General features: G+C 59.9%; 1 protein-coding gene across 47 annotated transcripts in view; it reads right to left on the bottom strand.

Moving 5' to 3' along the window:
- The window catches only part of ANK2 (ankyrin 2), a 277,590-nt gene that overhangs the window by 7,516 nt on the left and 250,199 nt on the right, over positions 1–19,875 (bottom strand). For 19 of the 47 annotated variants that reach the window (XM_084883347.1, XM_084883348.1, XM_084883356.1 and 16 more), the window contains 7 exons: positions 12,637–18,630; positions 11,144–11,218; positions 8,525–8,656; positions 7,329–7,472; positions 2,968–3,241; positions 1,578–1,830; positions 210–302 (listed from right to left, as the gene is read on the bottom strand). In XM_084883347.1, coding sequence (XP_084739473.1) covers positions 210–302; positions 1,578–1,830; positions 2,968–3,241; positions 7,329–7,472; positions 8,525–8,656; positions 11,144–11,218; positions 12,637–18,630 — 6,965 coding nt within the window. The remainder of the gene's footprint in view (positions 1–209; positions 303–1,577; positions 1,831–2,967; positions 3,242–7,328; positions 7,473–8,524; positions 8,657–11,143; positions 11,219–12,636; positions 18,631–19,875) is intronic. The other 28 variants (XM_084883361.1, XM_084883382.1, XM_084883362.1 and 25 more) reach the window with 3 other exon arrangements.

Genomic DNA, 19,875 nt, shown 5'->3' with positions numbered 1-19,875 from the left:
CCATGCTCAGGGGCTCCGACCAAGGTCAGCTCAACACGCAGACACACGGACAGAGACGGCACGCGGGCGCAGAGGGCAGGCGCAGACGGCACAGCGTCCCCGCCGCCTGGGAGCAGCCACTCGCATTCCTGCCAACAGCATGGGAACTGTCCCGTGGCTGCCCCGGGCGCTGTGTGCGTCGCTGCCTGGACGTGCGGCTGAGCTAGTACCTGGATGATCACCCGTCGGCGGACAACCCTGGTGGTGACCAGCGCCTCCTCATCGGAGCTGGCTTCCAGCCCACCCAGCTCGGCTGTGAGCTCCTGCAAGTGGGAGGTAGGTGTTACTGCGGCGGGGCCCGGCGTGAGCCCACACGTGTTCCTGGAGGTTCTGCTCACTGCGCTCTGGGGCTGAGCCAACAGGGCGCAAACACCTGGGCACGAGGCTCAGGCTCACAAGACACGGCTTTCTGTGCGCGAACGGAAAGAAAGCCTGCGTCCAGTCTGACCGAGCCGCGGGCCAGGGCCTGCGGTGACACCAGTGCTCTCACCCGCCAGGACGCTCGCTCCTGCTAAAATCAGGTGTGGACACAGGCGCCCCTCCCCAGAGTGACTGCCCTGTGGTCTCGCCATGCCTGCTGCGGGTGCAGACGCTCCCATGGATCAGGTTCCCTGTGCCTGTCCCGGCAGGGATGCAAATTGACCGGTGGAATGACCAGTCGCTATGATGCACATTGACCACCAGGGGGCAGATGCTCAGCCCGGAAGCCGGGCTCACAGCTGGCCAGCGCAGTGGAGGTGGCAGGAGCCTTTCCTGCCTCCGAATCAGCGCTAAGGCCCCGGAGGGTCCCGGACTGTGAGAGGGCACGGAAGTCGGGCACCGGGCCTCTAGTAGTAAAATAGACCAATAAGTGCAGCTCAAAGACATGTTGAATTATTACTTTTCCCCAGAAAGTTTTAATTCTTTTTTCTAACTCATTCTTCCTCACTAAGACAGGCACGGATGCTTTAAAAACACTTGGACATAAAGGAGAAATTACACCTAATTTAATTTGCATCAAACAGATTCACACTTTGTGCAGGAGAACGCCTGGAGTTGCTGAACATGCAGCTTCTCCTCTGCCCGCAGGCAGGGTTCTGTGGGAAGGGACCCCGGGAGCAGTGAGGGGCGGGAGCCATGCAGACCTCGTGGGGGATAAATGTGTCAGTGAATTCCTACGGGTCCCCACGCCCCGCTCTGAGGGGACGAGACGCAGCTCACATCTGGCAGCAGCAATGCATTCGGGTGGGAAGTCCCTTTGCCAAGCACCCCCATACCCACACCCCGGCCGTCTGTCTCCCGTCACAGCGGGTCCCAGGCCGCTGAACGGGAAAAGCCACAGCAGGGTGTGGTTCTGGCTGCGGTTCTTTGTTCTCAGCAAAAGGGTTTCCAGTGACACATGTGGGCCACAGCGAAGGGAGAGAACTGAGAGCCGATTAACAAGGACAGAGGTGCACCCGGGGCGGGTGGGCTCCCTCCTGGGGGCTTTGGGGTGACGTCAGCCTCGGGGAGCCGCGGGAGAGCCTGCCACGTGGCGGGACTGGCAGCGGGCTGCTCACCTTTTGAAACGCCGAGTCCTCATCCAGGCTCTCGAAGGCCGGGGGCTGCTCGTCGGCTGACTCCACGATCACGAGGCTGTTCCTCCTCGGGGAGCCGCCTGCCTTGGGCTCCGTGGGCTCCTGCACGAGGGGCGAGTCTGCCTGCTCCCAGGGCGGCAGGCGGGGCCCGTGCTCCTCGGGGGTCCTGCTGGGAGAGCCAGGGGCTGCTGTGGCCTTCTCGGAGCCTGACCCTGGTGTCCGTGGAGTGGTCACACTGAAAGGGAAGGCCAGGTCACAGCGAGCAGGTGCCCCGCCCGATGAGGCCAGGGCCTTGGAGGGAAGCATGGACGCACCTTCACAGTCATGGTTCAGTGTGTTAGAAGTGAAATGTGAGTAAAAGCCCACGAGCATCTGGAAGGAGATGGCAGTGCAGAATGATGGCTCACGGGCGCAGCGTGGGGGAAGGCGTTTGCCGAAGGCACACACAGGTGACACGAGTCACCGCCTCCTCGGCCTCCCGCACAGACCCACCTCCGTCCGCCTTTGCTAACGGGGGGTGGAGTGAGGAGAGGAGAAGGTCTCCTCACAGAGGTCTGCAGGCAATGAGGCTTGTGTAGCAAGAATCAAAATTGGCAAAATTTGTGAGAAGCAATTAAAACACCCCGTGTGAACGTGGGTACCGGGAGGTAAATGCAGAGGCGCTTACTTCCGGAAACCACGATGTGACAGAGAGATCTGTTGACGTGGAAGCTTTTCCCACTGCCCGGAGGGGCGTGACTCTGGCGTGACCTCAGCCGTCCCCATTCCCAGGGAGAGGGCTCTCTGCTGTTTTGGCTCCTTTTAAAGGCGTGCTCACTCTGCCTCTGCTCCCTGCCTGGGCCCCCCTCCTGCCTCCTCCTCACCCCTGCCGTGTGCTCGTCCCGACGCCTGCTGGACGGCGGCTCCTCCGGAGGAGCCCGCCGCTGCCCGTGTGGGGCCCGGGCCGCTGTCGGCCTGTAGAGGGCCAGCCTGCTCTGCTCTCTCCTTCCAGATGCTCCTGTCCTTGGGACCCGCCCCCGGCCCGATGGCCCTGACGCCGTGCTCCCTCCTGTGAGGGTCTGTGCTGCCCTCCGCCCCCGGCTGTGCGGGAGCCGGGGAGCCCCTCCCCACCAGCCCGCCACCCCGGGCCGCCGCGCTCCCATGGGAGGAATCTCAGTGCAAACCACGCTTTCCCAGCAGCGCCCTCAGCCTCCACCAGGACACGAATTAGGAGCAGGAATCACCCTAACTGCAGGGGGGACACGGGCGGGGCAGATGCGCCCCCACCACGCCGGTCACACGCTGTGCTGCTCCTCCCAGCCTGGCTGTGCGGGCCGTTAGAAGGATGGCGCCTGCACACGGCCCCTGGCCACACTGCTCCCAGGGCACTCACCAGCGCTGCTGCTGTGGCTCCGGGGCGGGCTCCTCGGGCGTCCCAGTCCCTGTCCCTGCCAGGCCCCCGTGCCCCTGCTCCTGGAGGAGGCGCCCCCCGGCGGGGCTGTCCCCGTCCGTCCGGGAGGTGCCATCCTGGAACGTGGAGTAGCCGACGGAGAGGTCTTCGTCAGAGACGAGGGGGGGGTGCACACAGGCTGCGCCTCCTCTGGACGCCGTGAGCTCATGGGGCTGCTGGTGCCGCGCGGGCAGCTCGTCTGGCAGCACCGAGAACCCTGCGGAGGACAGCGGCCGGAGCACGTGACGCCCGGCCACGTTCACAGGCCTTCCTGAGAGACCCTGTGCCCGTCCCTGGATGGGGTCCAAGCGCCACGCTGACCCAGACCTGCTGCCTCTGAGGTGCAGGGCCTGTGGGCCTGGGCAGGAAGGTCCAGGGCCAGGCAGAGGCTGCCACAGTGAAGGGCCCGGGGGGAGCCGGAGGAGACTCGGAGCTGCTGGCATGCCGGGAGCAGAGGAAGTGAGTGTGAACATGAGCAGCAGCAGCAGCCAGGACGCTCTGCGGTCACTCCAGGCTGTGAGTGTTCGGGGTGCCCACATGCGCCCCACTCTGCAGGAGGCCCTGCCGGCTCGGGCTCTCAGGACGTGGAGGGCTCTGGGAGGCTGGGCAGAGGCGTGACGGGCCTCCCCCATTTATTCACTGAGCACCTGACAGCCAGGAAGCAGCCAGGAAGCCCTTGCTCAGGGCCCTGGAGGGAAGGCAGTGGGGAGGGCCAGCGGGGCCTGGGAACGCATCTGCGCAGACACCCATGGGCTGAGAAAGGAGGCAGAGGGCAGCATGGCGGGCGGGGGCGGGGATGGGGGGGGCCCGTTCGTGTCACTGACACCCTGCAGGGTGAGAGCTGCTGGAGGACTGAGCAGGAATGCTGGGGGAAGCCAGGGAAAGCTGGAGCAGAGCGCAGGGACAGGTGAAGGACGCGGCTTGGGAAGAAGGGGCTGGCTGTGCCTCAGAAGGGACTGAAGAGGAAGCAGGAGCGCGGGAACCACAGGAGCCACCGTGCACAGCAGTGAGGCACAGGCCACGCGGCGGCCACTCTGTTTGGAGGCGCCCCGAGAGCTGGCTGGGGGACAAGCGGGAGCAGACTGGGGCATTGGCTCTTTGAAGGGATGGCCTATCAGACGGGCGGACACAGCCATCACACAGGCACCGGGCGGCGAGAGGTCCGGCTGGGAGCAGGGCCTACAGGAGTGGTGCTCTTAACTGAACAATAGGCCAGGTCTTCGCCAAACCAGAGCGGAGGCCTGCAGGCCTGAGGTCACGCAGGCAGGAGATGGAGTGACGGAATATGAGTGTCTGCTTGTGATTGCTCCTATTTCCCAAAAACAGACTTTTACTGATTTCAGAGAGGAAGGGAGAGGAAGAGAGAGAGAGACATCTATGAGGAGAGAGTATCCTGGATCGGCTGCCTCCTGTACACCCCTACTGGGGATCGAGCCTGCAACCTGGACATGTGCCCTGGCCAAGAATTGAACCATGACCTCCTGGTTTAAAGTTCAACACTCAACCACTGAGCCATGTCGGCCGGGCTGATGGTTCCTACTCTTTTTGAGAAATGCAAAGCCTGATCCTCAGCTCAGAATAAGTAAGGAGCCATGTTGGCAGCATGAAGGCTGAGAGGGAGGACAGAGAGGAGAGGGAGGACAGAGAGGAGGGTATAGAGAGGAGAGAAGGGGAAGGACAGAGAAAAGGGAGAGGACAGAGAGGAGGGTATAGAGAGGAGAGGAGGGGAGGACAGAAAGGAGGGGAGGACGGAGAGGAGGGAGGACAGAGAGGAGGGGAGGACAGAGAGGAGGGAGGACAGAGAGGAGGGAGGACAGAGAGGAGGGGAGGACAGAGAGGAGGGAGGACAGAGAGGAGGGAGGACAGAGAGGAGGGGAGGACAGAGAGGAGGGGAGGACAGAGAGGAGGGGGGACAGAGAGGAGGGAGGACAGAGAGGAGGGGAGGACAGAGAGGAGGGGAGGACAGAGAGGAGGGGAGGACAGAGAGGAGGGAGGACAGAGAGGAGGGAGGACAGAGAGGAGGGAGGACAGAGAGGAGGGAGGACAGAGAGGAGGGAGGACAGAGAGGAGGGGAGGACAGAGAGGAGGGAGGACAGAGAGGAGGGAGGACAGAGAGGAGGGGAGGACAGAGAGGAGGGAGGACAGAGAGGAGGGGAGGACAGAGAGGAGGGAGGACAGAGAGGAGGGAGGACAGAGAGGAGGGGAGGACAGAGAGGAGGGAGGACAGAGAGGAGGGGAGGACAGAGAGGAGGGAGGACAGAGAGGAGGGGGGGACAGAGAGGAGGGGAGGACAGAGAGGAGGGGAGGACAGAGAGGAGGGAGGACAGAGGAGGGAGGACAGAGAGGAGGGGAGGACAGAGGAGGGAGGACAGAGAGGAGGGAGGACAGAGAGGAGGGGAGGACAGAGAGGAGGGAGGACAGAGAGGAGGGGGGGACAGAGAGGAGGGGAGGACAGAGAGGAGGGGAGGACAGAGAGGAGGGAGGACAGAGGAGGGAGGACAGAGAGGAGGGAGGACAGAGAGGAGGGGAGGACAGAGAGGAGGGAGGACAGAGAGGAGGGGGGACAGAGAGGAGGGGAGGACAGAGAGGAGGGGAGGACAGAGAGGAGGGAGGACAGAGGAGGGAGGACAGAGAGGAGGGGAGGACAGAGGAGGGAGGACAGAGAGGAGGGAGGACAGAGAGGAGGGGAGGACAGAGAGGAGGGGGGACAGAGAGGAGGGGAGGACAGAGAGGAGGGGGGACAGAGAGGAGGGAGGACAGAGAGGAGGGGGTAGAGAGGAGGGAGGACAGAGAGGAGGGGGGGACAGAGAGGAGGGGGTAGAGAGGAGAGAAGGGGAGGACAGAGAGGAGAGGGAGGACAGAGAGGAGGGGAGGACAGAGAGGAGGGAGGACAGAGAGGAGGGGAGGACAGAGAGGAGGGGGGGACAGAGAGGAGGGGGTAGAGAGGAGGGGAGGGGAGGACAGAGAGGAGGGAGGACAGAGAGGAGGGGAGGACAGAGAGGAGGGGAGGACAGAGAGGAGGGGAGGACAGAGAGGAGGGAGGACAGAGAGGAGGGAGGACAGAGAGGAGGGAGGACAGAGAGGAGGGGAGGACAGAGAGGAGGGGGGACAGAGAGGAGGGGAGGACAGAGAGGAGGGGGGACAGAGAGGAGGGGGTAGAGAGGAGAGAAGGGGAGGACAGAGAGGAGAGGGAGGACAGAGAGGAGGGGAGGACAGAGAGGAGGGAGGACAGAGAGGAGGGGAGGACAGAGAGGAGGGAGGACAGAGAGGAGGGAGGACAGAGAGGAGGGAGGACAGAGAGGAGGGAGGACAGAGAGGAGGGGAGGACAGAGAGGAGGGAGGACAGAGAGGAGGGGAGGACAGAGAGGAGGGAGGACAGAGAGGAGGGGGTAGAGAGGAGGGAGGACAGAGAGGAGGGGGGGACAGAGAGGAGGGGGTAGAGAGGAGAGGAGGGGAGGACAGAGAGGAGGGGGTAGAGAGGAGAGGAGGGGGAGGACAGAGAGGAGGGAGAAGACAGAGAAGAGGGAGAGGACAGAGAGGAGGGAGAGGACGGAGAGGAGGGTATAGAGAGGAGAGGAGGGGAGGACAGAGAGGAGGGGAGGACAGAGAGGAGGGGGTAGAGAGGAGAGGGGCAGAGGGAGCTGCCTGGACTTGGTAATAAACTTGGGACTTGGTGCCAGAGGTGCCAGTGGGTTGAAGCCCGGTGGGTCCGGAGCAGAAGGTGAAGTCAGGGCAGCTTCCCCAGGAGAGGGGCCATGGGGCCACAGAGACTGGCACCGTCTTGTGGGCACAGCGCAGATGTGACACTGAGCTGGCGGAAAGACGTGGACCTGAGGGGAAGCACTGGGGTCATCCCGGTCTATGGCCGGGTGGACAGAATGTCTGTCCCCTTAAAAGCCACCTTGAAACCCAGTGCCGAGGTGGTGGCCAGCAGATGGCGGTTGGGAGGGAGGGCTGCTGAGGTGAGCCTGAGGGGCCTCCTGCCTGAGAATGGTGAGGGGGACACAGCGGGAGGAGGCACGCCTGGGCTTCCTGTCTGCAGGACAGAGGGAGATCTCTGCTTTAAGCCACACAGCTGACGGCATTGCCTTACAGCCACGCTGAGACGCTGATGCGTTAACAAGGAATGAACAGCACGGCACCTCCAATGGGCGGGGCCCTCAGGGCAGCAAGAACGTGCGAGCACCACAGCAAGGCCTCCCCTTGACAAGACAGTAGCCCAGCGGCTTGAATTAGTCACACAGTCACAGGCAAGCACACGCAGGCACTCGCAGGCACTCGCAGGCACACACGCGCTGCCTGACCTTCGCTGTGGTCCAGCGTGATGGTCTGCTCCATCTCAGCGTAGCTGTGGCCGGTGCGCTCCAGGGGCGGCTCCGTGTTGGTCTCCAGGAGATGCACAATGTCCATGCGGTTGATCTTGGTGAGGCATTCGATGAGACTGGCGTCTGGGGCAGGACAGAAAAGCATTACTGCACGTGAGCACGCTCTTTTAAAAACCACCTTCATTTGGCTGCCTTACTGAAATGTTGGTGTTTGTTCAGGAAACAGCAAGTCCAAAAAAGTTATTTGTGGAAAAAAAGCAAAAAGACAACAGCAGATAAGCAGAAGTGTGAGCCAGCCTGGGCACAGCCTCCCAGGAGAACTGCCAGGACGGACAGGACCCCGTCAATTCTGAGCTTACGACAAACACCAAAGACTTTTCAGTTTGGCACATCCCACCTATATACTCATCACAAGAAAAGTGTCTGCTGGCTCTCTGAAAGTCAAGTCCACCGAGGGAACCGGGTCCCTCTTTTTATCAGGGAAATCCTGCAGAGGCACCCAGATGGAGGCGATGGAGGTGAATAACGGGACTCTGGCTGCAGCTCTGGAGACGCTCCGGGAAGCGGCCCCTGAGACCAGTGAGGGTGGGAATGAATGTGACCGCCGAGGCAGACGGTCACCCACAGCACTGGGCAAGTATCTCTTCACCCCCACCCATGAGAGTTACTCAGCAGTACTGTGAGGGGCAGCCAGAGGCACAGTCACTACAATAAAAGATGAGCAGTATTAGAAAATGCAGGACTTTAATAACATCCCTGCCCGGCCGGTATTGCTCAGTGGTTGAGCGTTGACCTAGAAACCAGGTCACGATTCAATTCCCGGTCAGGGCACAGGCCTGGGTTGTAAGCTTGATCTCCAGTGTGGGGCGTGCAGGAGGCAGCCGATCCATGATTCTCTCTCATCACTGACGTTTCTCTCTCTACTGCCTTTCTTTCTGCAATCAAGAGAGTATATTTTAACAAGTAATATCCCTGCTAGCAGCCTGGGCTGCCGCTCTCCTCTCTCAGGTGCCCCGCCCGGTGGTGCTGGCCACAGGGGACTTCAGAACGCTGGACATGTTCTTGTGGATGGCAGCTGCACTCAGCACCTATCATGTGACCCGACCTGCAGGCAGGAAGGCACGTGTGGGACATGACCTGCTGCACCCCGGCCAGTCCTGCCCGAGCCCACCTACCGGTGGCGAGCTTCCCGTCCCGCTCCAGCCAGTACTTCAGCAGCGCATGACTCTGGTCCTGCAGGGAGTTGGGGTTCTCCACGCGGATCTGGTGGATCTGCTCCTCGGAGAAGTCCAGCTCTCTGGCCAGTTCTGGAAGAGATGCCGCCGGCGGTGAGTGGGAGCCTCAGAGCTGGCGCTCCTACGCCCGCCGGGTTCTGGGCAGGCGTGCTCTCCATACTGCCGTGACGGGACACTGACCCCACACAGGAGCATGAGGCACACACACCTTTGTCCTTCTAACGCTAGTTATAGACTTTCCTTAAGGCCGCATCTAGAATTGTTCTCCGTCCTGGTGGAAAAAGGTTTGAGGCTATGGTGACAAAATAAGTGTAATGTGGTCTCTGTTAATTCCAAAATGCAGATAAGACCATTAGTACCGACTCCTACTCTTAACCAACACAATGGGCAATAAATCACTGAAACAGGAGACACTGACCATTTCTCGCCCTTGTCATCATTTGGTGACAGACGTCTTAAGTACTGTAATTCCTGTTCTCACATTTTACTTGGGTAAACACTGGTTGTGGCCATAGGACGGTAGCTGAATAAGTTTCTCACTCTGATTTGATGCCGTGTAAGTAACGGTCTAGGAAGACTTGCCCTGGTCTACACTGGCATTCTGCATGGATGCCTGTGCTCTGAGGGGTGTGCATGTGCAATGAGAGGTCTGCTTGAAAGGGCAATATGCCAGTATCTTCCAGAATTAAAAATGTAGCCCAGCTGACTGGGCATTGACCTATGAACCAGCAGGTCACGGTTTAATTCCCGGTCAGGGCCCATGCCTGGGTTGCAGGCTGGATCCTTGGGCCGGGGGGTGTGTGGTGGGGGCGCGTTCAGGAGGCAGCCCACCAATGATTCTGTCTCATCACTGACATTTCTCTCTCTTCCTTCCTCTCTGAAATCAGTGGAAATATATTCATACACACACACACACACACACACACACACACACACGTTTTACCCAACAATTCCGCTCCCAGCATGTGCCCTCCAGCTATGCTCACAAAAATATCCCAGTGCACGCATACTGATCACATGATCAGGACACAACCACATGCCCCGCAGTGAAGAGCACTGGCAGTTACGGCACCTCCACAGCAGAACTAAATGGTCATTTAAAAGGACAAGCTGGATGCTCATCTCTGATGATGGACTATTTATGCGATTTAAGTAAAATTTGCTTTTTTAAGTAAGAGGCATACATGTGAGCACTGCCTGTTTTCTAAATGCATGAAGATCTCCCAGTAGACCTTTGGGGCATGATGTCAGAGGACCAGATGTAGGTGAGAGACTTTTTTACTTTTCATTTTCATACCACCGTGTACAGTAGTAGGGTCTTACTTTTTAATATGTCTAACGATATTATATTTAATATGTATGTTCATAGAAATCTAAGAAACAAAACAGCCCTGCTGGTGTTGCTAAGTCGTTAGAGTGTCAGCCCATGGACCATAGGGTCCCAGGTTCGATTCCTGCTCAAGGGCACCTACATGGGTTGCAGGTTTGATCACTGGTCCCAGTCTGCTGTTTGTGGGAGGCAAGCAACACATCCATGTTTCTCTTTCTCTCTCTCTCTCTCCCCAATCCCTCCCTCTCTCTCCAAAATCAATAGAAAAATATCCTCTGGTGAGGATCAACAAAAATAAATAAATAAAATAAATAAATAAATAAATAAAATAATAAGAAAACGAGATAAAGTAATTCTGAATGTTATCTACTCAATAAGTCAACCAGGGATATTTGCTGTCCTTCCTTCCTCTGAATTTCTCAAATAAATCTGATCAATTTTTAAAGAAAATGGCTCTTCTTTCTGCTTTGAGGCATTTATTGCACATTACTGATTATCTTTGGTATGGGATTTTGGACTCCTATTTATCACCAAATCTTTAAGAAACTTAAAGACAAACATTAATTTTACACCATCTGTTTCAATCAGGTAGTCCTAGGTGATACAAGAGGAAGTCAGACCAAAAAAAGGAGAAGAAATAAAAGAAAGCGAGAGGCTGGCCATCTAGCTTTGCCGTGTCCAGCCAGGTAAAGAGGGAACCCTGACATGTGACTCACATGGAGCTTAGAGTCCACTCTTCCTCAGTGAGCTATTGGACATGCATTTTAATTCCTACGCTCAGGCTTTCCTATTTCTCAGAGTCCGAGCTTCTTAGCCACATGCACCTCACATTCATCCAAAGCCCACGTCAGCACCATTCTCCACGAAGACCCTGGGCGACAGCGTCCAAAACAAGGAGCCCTGTGAGTCCCACAGGACACGGCAGGATGACAGCCATGTCCCCCAAGGTGAGGAACCCCAGCTCCAAAGGAGTGTTGTGGGGCTGGTACATTCTTAGAATCTCCCTTAACCTCCCATTGTCCCGAGTCCCGGAGGCGGCGAGAGGCCTGCCCCAGTTCCCAGGACGGTTCCCGAGCGCCCGCTTCCTGTCCCGCAGCGAATACCGCCCTGCTCCTCCAGGTCTTCCTCGAGGGAAGAAAAAGGAGACTTTCTCATTGTTCACGCCACTGGGCTGCTGCAGCCCTGCCGTTCACAACGGGCTTTGTTGGAAAGTGGGCCGCCCGTGTTACCTGTCCAGCTGAAGCCCAGGTGGTCAGCGATGTAGGCCAGCCGCTCCTCCATCCGCTCCTGTGAATCCTGCTGATCTGCACAAGGTCAAGAACAGAACGGCCATGGCTGTCTGTGCCAGGAGAGGACTCCCGCACTGACCATCCACAGAGAGGAAGTCACTTGTCCAAATAGTCGATGGTCGCACAATGGTGCTATTAGCCTTTACATCATGTGAAGTGTGTGTTTGCCAGGTTTCTGGAATGGAATGGGGAGGAAATCTGAGACATCATGGAAACCACGTGCTTCCAATCTCTTCAATGGAGACCAGCCCTGCACTAAGGCTGAGGGCTGTGATTTCTAGCCAGCGTCAGGCTCCCCTCCCCAATGACCCGAGAACACTGCCCCCAGCAAACAGTCACCTCCCCTGCCCGTGCCCACAAGCTCGTAACTGGGCTGCAGGCACGGCGTGATTGGTCAGGGCCTCCCCTTGCTTCCCGCAGCACAGGTCTCTCCACCCGAGGGTCACAGGAGACCGAGACCTTTTCTGGCCAGAAACCACACCTGCCTCGGCCTTGGTGACCCCGGGGGAGAGCAGTGAGGGACATGTTCGCATGTATGTCTTTTGGGCAGTTTTGGTCTGCTTACCCAAAAGGAAGCTCTTACATCACCCCACATTCTAGGATGCTCCCTTCATGTTTAACCATTGCAGAGGGGCAGCATTTTAGATCATGGGGTTGTGACGTTCCCTATCACGCAAATTTCAGACTCCTGCTCTATTGCAGAGATTCCAGAAGCTCGGGGCCACTTCTCAGCACCGTCTATGGTTTCCATGGTTGTAGCTCAGAGCCACCGGCCCTCACAGTCACTAAGTCATGCACAGCTGGAGTTTTGTTGTCTGCTGCTTCCAATCGTGGCTGCGTCAACGAGAAGCACCGTTTACCTTATGCTGGTTTGTGAACCTGTGACCAGCAGTATCTGAAATCCAACCTTTCTGAATCAAAAACAGATCCACAAAATTGGAATTTCCTATGTGAATTCCTCTTGAGCAAAGGGCATCCTGATGATGACAAAAATTAAGTGTCGATTATTTTCAAGTACAGAAAGGTCAGAAAAGCCACGGATCCGAATACTACAAAACAAACCCAGTACACTTCAGTGCAAGAGCAGGAGTGCTTGGCTGGGGGCTGGAGGCTGGGGGCTGGGGGCTGGGCCCGGCCCTGCAGAGCAACAAAACTCCCTGCCGGTGCGGCTTGCGTGCAGCGGCCGGATGAGATACGGCCGTGGCCCATGTGGTCACGTTCCCATCAGCATTCTCATGGCTCAATCTTGAGATTGTTTTCACAGACAAGAGCATACAGAGAAAGCACACAACACGAAGGGCTCACACAAACACGGGAGCCACTGCGGAAAGCTTAAAGAAAATGAGACTCGAACCACCAAAGGAAACAGACAAATGGCACAGCGACACGGGGCTCATGACATGCGGGGCCCAGGGAGCCCCGGAGGGCAATACCTTCGGTGGGGTCATGGCCACTCTCATCGGGGATGCGCTCAATCAGAGTCTCAATGGACTCATCCCAGATGGGCCTGGTGTCAAAGATGTCCTCAGGGCCCGAGCGCTCGGGCTCGGCAGGTGGCAGGCTCTCGATCACCGAGGCGTCCAGGGCACTACTGCTCTCATCATCCGAGACTGCCTCCTGCTCCCTCTCTGCCTGGCTGAGTCTGTCCACTAGCCTGGACGCCTCATCGCTAATCTCCTCGAAGAATTCTATGGAGTCCCTGTAAAGGTCAAGGAAGTGCTCCCTGCTCTCCCGGGTGGGGCTTGGGGGCCCTCTGCAGGGAGATGGGGCGCCTCTGCTCTTCACCGGCAGGCGGGAGGCAAACACCTTGGGTCTCGAGGCTGCGGCCTCGGACTCGAGCGGGAACTCCTCTGCCCACTCCCCGCTTTCTGCTTTCACTGGACTTTTGGTCTTTGAGTCCAAAGGACTGGCATCTGATCCAGAGGTGCCCCTGTCGTCTGCGGCCCTGCCTGGCGCGTCCTGTCCCTGAGGCGGTCCTGTCTTCTGCAGGGAGGCGGTCAGATGCAAAGGCTGCAGCCCAGCTGCCTGGGGGGGCGCCTTCACGGGGATTTTAGACTTGGGCTTTGTCTCCTGCTCTCTCCTGTCGTCGCCTGGGCTGGGCAGCAGGCTCTCCTCTGTGGGGGCCGGGGCGGGGGTGGCAGGGGGCCTGGGCCGGACCAGGACCTGGGACTGGCTCCCAGAAGGAGGCACACTTTCTGCGGCTGCCGTGGGGACCTCAATGACTGACTTCTGCTCCTCTGGGGAGGAGTCAGGAGAGCCGCTGTCCTGTCCTGAGAATCCAGACCCAGTGGCTGTGGCGATATCCGTTGGGACCTGGACAGCGGGCGGAGGCGGCGTGGCGCCCCTGGTCACAGGGGGCAGGTCCCCGGCACCCACAGAGGCAACCGATGTGTCCACAGAGGCTGGGATCCCCGTTGGGGAGCGAAAGTGGCCATCCGAAGCCGGGGTTCCCTCTCCCTCCTCACTTAGGTCATCAGGAAGCAAGTCAGCCTCATCTGTGTCTTTTGATTCTGAAAGTGCCGGTGACGGAGCTGTTGTCTCTGTCCCTGCGGGCTCAGCGGCAGCCCCGCCTCCTGCCGCGTCCTCAGAGATGGACTCCTGCCCGATCTGGAAAAAGTGAAAACCGTCATCCGCGTAGGACCTCTTGGTCATGTCGATGGCGCCGCTCCGGGTCATCTCAAACAACTTGCCCTCCTGAAACAGGAATGGGTTCTGGTCACCGGTTGGGGTCCCCTCCTCGGTGGGGGTCCGGGCGGGCGTGGTGTCCGGGGTGGTGCCCTGGGACTGCCTTTCCGCCATCAGACCGAACACCTTCTGCTCCTCCTCCTTCACGCGGGCCTCGAAGGCTTCGTCATCCTCGCGGATCTCGCTCCAGGAATCGGAGTCCACGTGGCTGGTGGTGATGACGACTGTGCTCACGTGCTCGCTGGGGACCGCAGAGGTGCAGGGCAGCGGGGGCTCTACGGACACAGGGGCGCCATCCGACTGCGTCTCCCACGAGGTGCTTTCTTGAGTGGAGTCCACCTCCATGCTCTGGCCCTCAAAACTGAACTCTCTGCTTGACACAGTTGCCCGGGAGGAGCTGGCCTCCGTCACCACTTCCACAGAGGATGTGATGGTCACAGAATACACTTCTGCTGAGTGAAAACTCGTGTGTCTCGCCTCTGTTTGGGTTTTGCTCTCTTCGCTGGAGAAAAAAGACTGGGGAGGAACGTTTTCATACGGGCTGGTGACCTGAAGGTCACAGATGTCCTCAGTCTCGGCTCGGTCAGAGCCTGGACTGTCTGTGGACAGTGTGTCTGTGTGAGTGGTGATGGCGGCAGCGAGTGTGGGACAGACCCTGGGGAGCCTGTTGGGAGTGTGGCCGGGTCCTGCGGCCTTTGTTTCTGTGGTGAGAGATGCAGAGATGTCTTCATCGGAACCTTTTCCTTCAGATGCTGGACCACCAGGCCCAGAGGGCGGAGAGGAAGAGCCTTCGCTGGGGAGCACAGCTCCTGGAGATGCCACTGCAGACACGTGGCATGCCTCTCCCTCCGAGGCCTTCTCCTCCGGGGCCTGCGGGGCCGATGGCTCCTCCCGGCAAGCCAGCTCCTCACGGACCTCAGCATGGGGGGTGCCACTGGGGCCTGAGGGGCTGGGCGAGGCCAAGCTGCCTGGGCTCCCCACTTCACACCCGAGGCCCGTGCAGAGTTGGGGCTGGTCAGCATCTCTGTTCAGGCCATCAGAAGCTGGGTCCGGACCCCCGTGGGGACCCACCTGGCTGCCTTCGGGCAGGGGAGATGTGCACGCTTCCTCTCCTGACTCCCCGGGCCCCTGCGCATCCTCGCTCACCCTGAACGTGTACTGCTTGGAGGCGCTCGGCTGGAAGGCCATTTCCTCGGGGCTGGAGCTGGAGTCCACGCTGGACGGGAGCGGGGACGGTGGCTGCACGTGGATGACGGGCTCCGGGAGCAGGCCCGGGGCAGCACCCGCGCTCGGCAGCCTCAGCTCCGGCTCGCTCTCCGAGGAGGGGGAGGTGGTCCTGCTGCCGGCAGTCACCACCACAGGGACATCACGCCTGTCCCCTGCGCGCGGCCCGTGCGGCGGCGGCCCGCCCACGTCAGCCGGACGCTCGGTGTCGGGCTGGGAGGAGGAGGAAGAGCCCTCGGGCTCGGGCTCTCTCCGGTGGCCCCTCTTCTGCTTGGCTTCCAGCTCGAGCTCGTCAAAGGTCTTGATCTTGGCGACCATTTTAAACATCATCTCCTCAGGCATGAACCTCTTTCTCTCCCCGTTTTCCATGTCCTCCTCTGCGCATTCATGAATCACAGCTGGTTTGGGGGGGCTTGCGTCTGAGGCCTTGGGGGTGACCTCGTAGCTGACTTCTTCGGAGCTGGGGGTGTCGGGGGACAGGGGGCTCTTCCCTGAGCTCTCCACGAGGGAGGTCTGCTCCAGACTGTCATCCTCGGCGCTGCCGTCGGGGTCGCGGAGCAGCCGGGCCCGCACGGAGCCGCCCTCAGCGAGGAGTTCCGCTCTGGCGACAGCGGCCGGGAGAGGAGAGTGGCCGGGGAAGCGGCCGGCCTTCGCCTCCGGCTCCACGGGGCTGGCCTCCAGGGAGTCCCGGCACGGGGACTCCCGCAGGGGGCTGGGCTCCAGGGAGTCCGGGGTTTTGTGGGAGGAATTGTCCTCCAGCACAGGGCTGGCCTCCAGGGAGTCCTGGTGGCTCACCGCCAGGGACTCGTCGGCCCCAGGGCTGAGGACCTCGGTGTCTGGCTGACGGAGGGGCAGCTCCAGGCCTGGGGGGCTGCGGGGGGCTGCCTGGGCCTGGCCAGTCCTCACAGGGGCCTCGGGTGGCGAGGGCCCAGGGCTTGTGGGTCTCCGAGCTTGGGGCTCAGTCCATGTCTCGTGGGCAGGTGGGCCGTCCTCACAGGGCATGTCCTCAGTCAGAGGGGCAGGCGCCTTCTTTGAGGGGGATACAGCGCAGCAGCCCAGGTCGCCGCCCCCGGGGGTGGGGTCCGTCTCTCTGGGAAGGTCCGGGGTGGCTTCCTTCACACCCCTGGCCGCGGGCTCAGAGCCCCCGGTGACAGCCACTCCAGGCTCTGGGGCACCGTCGGGAGTGTCTTTGGTGGAGGACTGCTCTTCACCCGAAGGCGTGTCAGTGTCTAAGAGGGCGGTTTCCCTGCGCTTCCCCAGTTGCTCCTGGCTCTGCTTTGGTGAGAAAGAAAGGCTCTCTGGGCTGGTCTCGGGAGTCTCGGCCAGGCCCTCATGCTTGTAGCTCTCCTCTGAGCTGGCCTGCGGGGTCCCCTCCATCAGGCTGCCACACGGGGACCCCACCGCCCCCTCCTGCCGCAGGTTCTCCCAGCTGCCGTCCAGGCGGAAGGCCAGGCCCGGGAGCAGTTCCCCGCTATCCGGCTCTGGCTGGAAAGCCCTGGGGAAGGGGCTGGTGAGCACCTGCTCCGGGACCAGTTGCGCCTCCGCCGGCTCCGGCTCCTCCCGGTGGCAGAACTGCTGGTACCGGGCATTGTCCTCCAGCTCCTGCTTAATCACCTCCGAGAAGTCGGTGGAGGTTCGGCGGTCGGGGCTGATCTGGGGGTCCCCATTGCTCCGCTCGTCCAGCTCCTCCCCGAGGGCCTGCCCCACAGGTGGCGGCACCCTGTGGCCAGACACCAGCTCCTTCCCTCCGGTGGCCTCCTCTCTTGGCCCCGAGCTGCCTGTGGCCACAGCTCCCGGGAACCTCTGGCCTGGCTGGGGGGGCGGACTCTCGCTTTTCTGGGTTTCTCTCTGGGCTGGCACCGGCCCCTTTTCTTTTTCTGCCCGGGCCCTGCCCTTTTCCTGCGGCTGCTTTGGTTTGGGGGATCTGTGCTCAAAGAGTCCAGCCTTGTGTTTGGACGGGTCCTGCCCCGACTGAAAGGCCCTCATCAGCTCCCGGACAGACATGGTCTCCTCGATGCGCTCGGTCCTCGAGGTGGGGGACACGGGGGCTGCCTTTTCTGCTTTCCCAGCCGGGGACGCCGAGAGGCGCTTCTCAGCCCTCCCAGGGGCCGGCGCTGGCGAGTGCTTTTCCGTTCTGGCCGCCGCCGGAGACACCGGCAGGCGCTTGTCTGTCCTCCCAGGAGATGCGGGCGGATGCTTGTCCGTCCTTCCCGATGGTGACACAGGAGGGTGTCTGTCTGTCCTCCCTGAAGGTGACACTGGTGAGCGTTTCCCGTTTTTACCTGACAAGGATGCAGGGGGGTGTCTGTCGGTTTTCGATGCGGAAGAGGTGGGCGAGTGTCTGTCGTTTTTCGTTGAGGGAGACACGGGCGAGTGTCTGTCGTTTTTCGTTGAGGGAGACACGGGCGAGTGTCTGTCTGTCTTACTCGGTGGTGACGTGGGCGGATGCCGGTCAGACTTGGCGGAGGCGGCGAGGGAAGAGTGTCTGTCTGCCTTGGAGGACGGGGGGGCAGGTGCCCGCCTGTCAGATTTCAGAGGGGGCGAGGCGGCTGGTGGCAGCCTGGGGCTGGTCCTCCGGGGCACCTCTTCTCTGCCCTTGACTCTGACGGGCAACTTGCTTCGTCCTTTCTGCTCATCTTCCACCCGCTTCTGAAGGGCCTTCACTTTGTCCTTGATGGAGCCGATGGGCGTCTCTTCCACCAACGGAGACGTGGCCTTTCCCGCGGGCAGCGGCTCCGGAGCTAACTCCGCGTCCTCCTCCACGGATTCCTCTGAACTGCCCTTCCCCAGCCCCGGCTTCCCTGTGCCGGCCTGCGAGCCCTCCTCTCTCTGCTTCAGGCTTTCTGTCAGCTTCCTTCGCACTGGCTTCTTCACGCCCAGGCCCGGCTTGTGCTCCTTCTGCGTCCTCTGCGTCCCATCTCGGGGAACAGCCTTCCCTTGGCTTCTAGCGTGCCGGTCCCCGGCCGCGGGGCGACCTGGCTGCGGGGCCCCTTCGGGAGAGGCTGAGTAGGAGCTCAGGTCCTCAATGAGGTAGTTTACCAGCCCCGTGGCATCCTTCGGGCCCTGAGTTGGGGTCTCCCTGGCTAGTCTAACTTCCACACAGGGGACCTCGGGGACCTCCAGGGGTGCCCTCTGTTTGGCTTCAGCTATCTCCTCATCGCTGACAACTACCCACTCCTCGTCCGGCAGCTCCCTCTCCGGCTGGGGCCCCAGCTCACGGCCTTGCCCCTCTGAGCACCCCCCTCTCAGGATCTCGTTCACCTTCTCTAAGTCCTCCTTCACCTTCTCCACGATTTCAAAGGGCTCCCCCGGCTCCTCCGGGGCGGGCCCAGCCGGCTCCTTGTCCCTGAGCGGCCCCGCCCTGTCGGCCACGTCTGTGGTCAGCAGGGCGCTCATCTTCAGCAGGCCCTGCTTCATCTCAGAGACGTCCGAGAGCAGGTCCGGGCTCGCCAGGGCCGGGGCCTCAGTGACCAGCTGGCTTTTCAGGACAGATGTTTCTGTCGACTCTGTCTCATCATCTTGGATATGCATGGAAAGCATTGGAAGTAAAATGGAAATCAGACAAGAAATTGGCAAATGCAACCAGGACCAAGGACACGGGGTCTTCCTGGCGTGGTGGGAGGGACAATAAAATGGGCGGGGTGGCGGATCCACGAGGTCTCAGGAGACAAAGCAAAGCGAGGCTCAGGGGACTGAAAGGAAACGAGCAGGAAATAACTTGCTTCACTCCGCACTCGCAGCACAGCCACACGTACATCAGGCTGAAACCAGCCATCGGCACGCGCCACCGGCGTCACAAACCAACACAGAGACAGGTGGGGACAGCACACGGAGGCATCTCAAGATTGTTCAGACGGCACAGATGGATGTGGAAAGAAAAATAAAAGGAGGAAGGGAAGCAGCATCAGGAACTACAAAGTTCATTTCCTCTGGCAGAAGGCCAGCTGGTAGAAAACTCAGGGTGCGCCTCTGAACGCACGCATCTGGAACCGGCTCCGTTCGGCCACACAATGACTACACCCCGAGTCTCTGCATCCGCTGCAAACCGGCTTTTCGGCTAAGGAAATGCACACCTAACAGTGAGACATGGTCTGGGTGAGAGGCCCGGCCCGTCCTCAGAGCCGCCTCCTTGTTCAGACACTTACAGGACAGACCAAGGAGGGGAAGAAAGGAAAAGAAAGAAAAACCACAAAAACCACCATGGTGAGGAAACATCTGTGAGTCCATAGTTAAAACGTGATGCATAGCAACCCCAGTCGGAGACACGCACACGGACACGCACAGCTGTGTAAGCCAAGTTATTTCCATGCAAAGCGGAGGCCAGGAAGAGCAGAGGCAGGCAGGAGGTGGTCAGGAGAGACAGACAGCTGGACCGACTGTGGGAAGCTCCGTCACCCCGCCACCCAAGCACTTGCTGCTGGTGAGGCTGGTGGGGCCCAGCAGGGGGAGCCCTCCGGGCCTGCTCAGGGATGGCCAAGGACGGCCCCTCCTCTGCGCCTCCCAGGGACACTACTTTATACCCAGGGGCCTGTTATTTAATAACCATCTTTAAACTAAAATATAACCAAACATCAGTCTATATTTGAAAACTTAAAACAGTCACAACACTGAAGGGGCCGGGGAGGGCACAGGCTTTACAGAACGTGGTAGCTTTTCTTCATCACGATTGAGCCCAATGCTTGGCTTCAATTTTAATCCCCAAGTTTGTGTCCAAGAAACAAACTGTCCACTTAAATGAACACAGTGGTTCTGAATAGGAAAGT

This window comes from Pipistrellus hanaki (assembly GCF_964339955.1).
Source record: "Pipistrellus hanaki genome assembly, chromosome: 5".
Lineage (NCBI taxonomy): Eukaryota > Metazoa > Chordata > Mammalia > Chiroptera > Vespertilionidae > Pipistrellus > Pipistrellus hanaki.
Note: the sequence above shows the minus strand (reverse complement) of the source record. Positions and strands in the feature narration are given on the sequence as shown.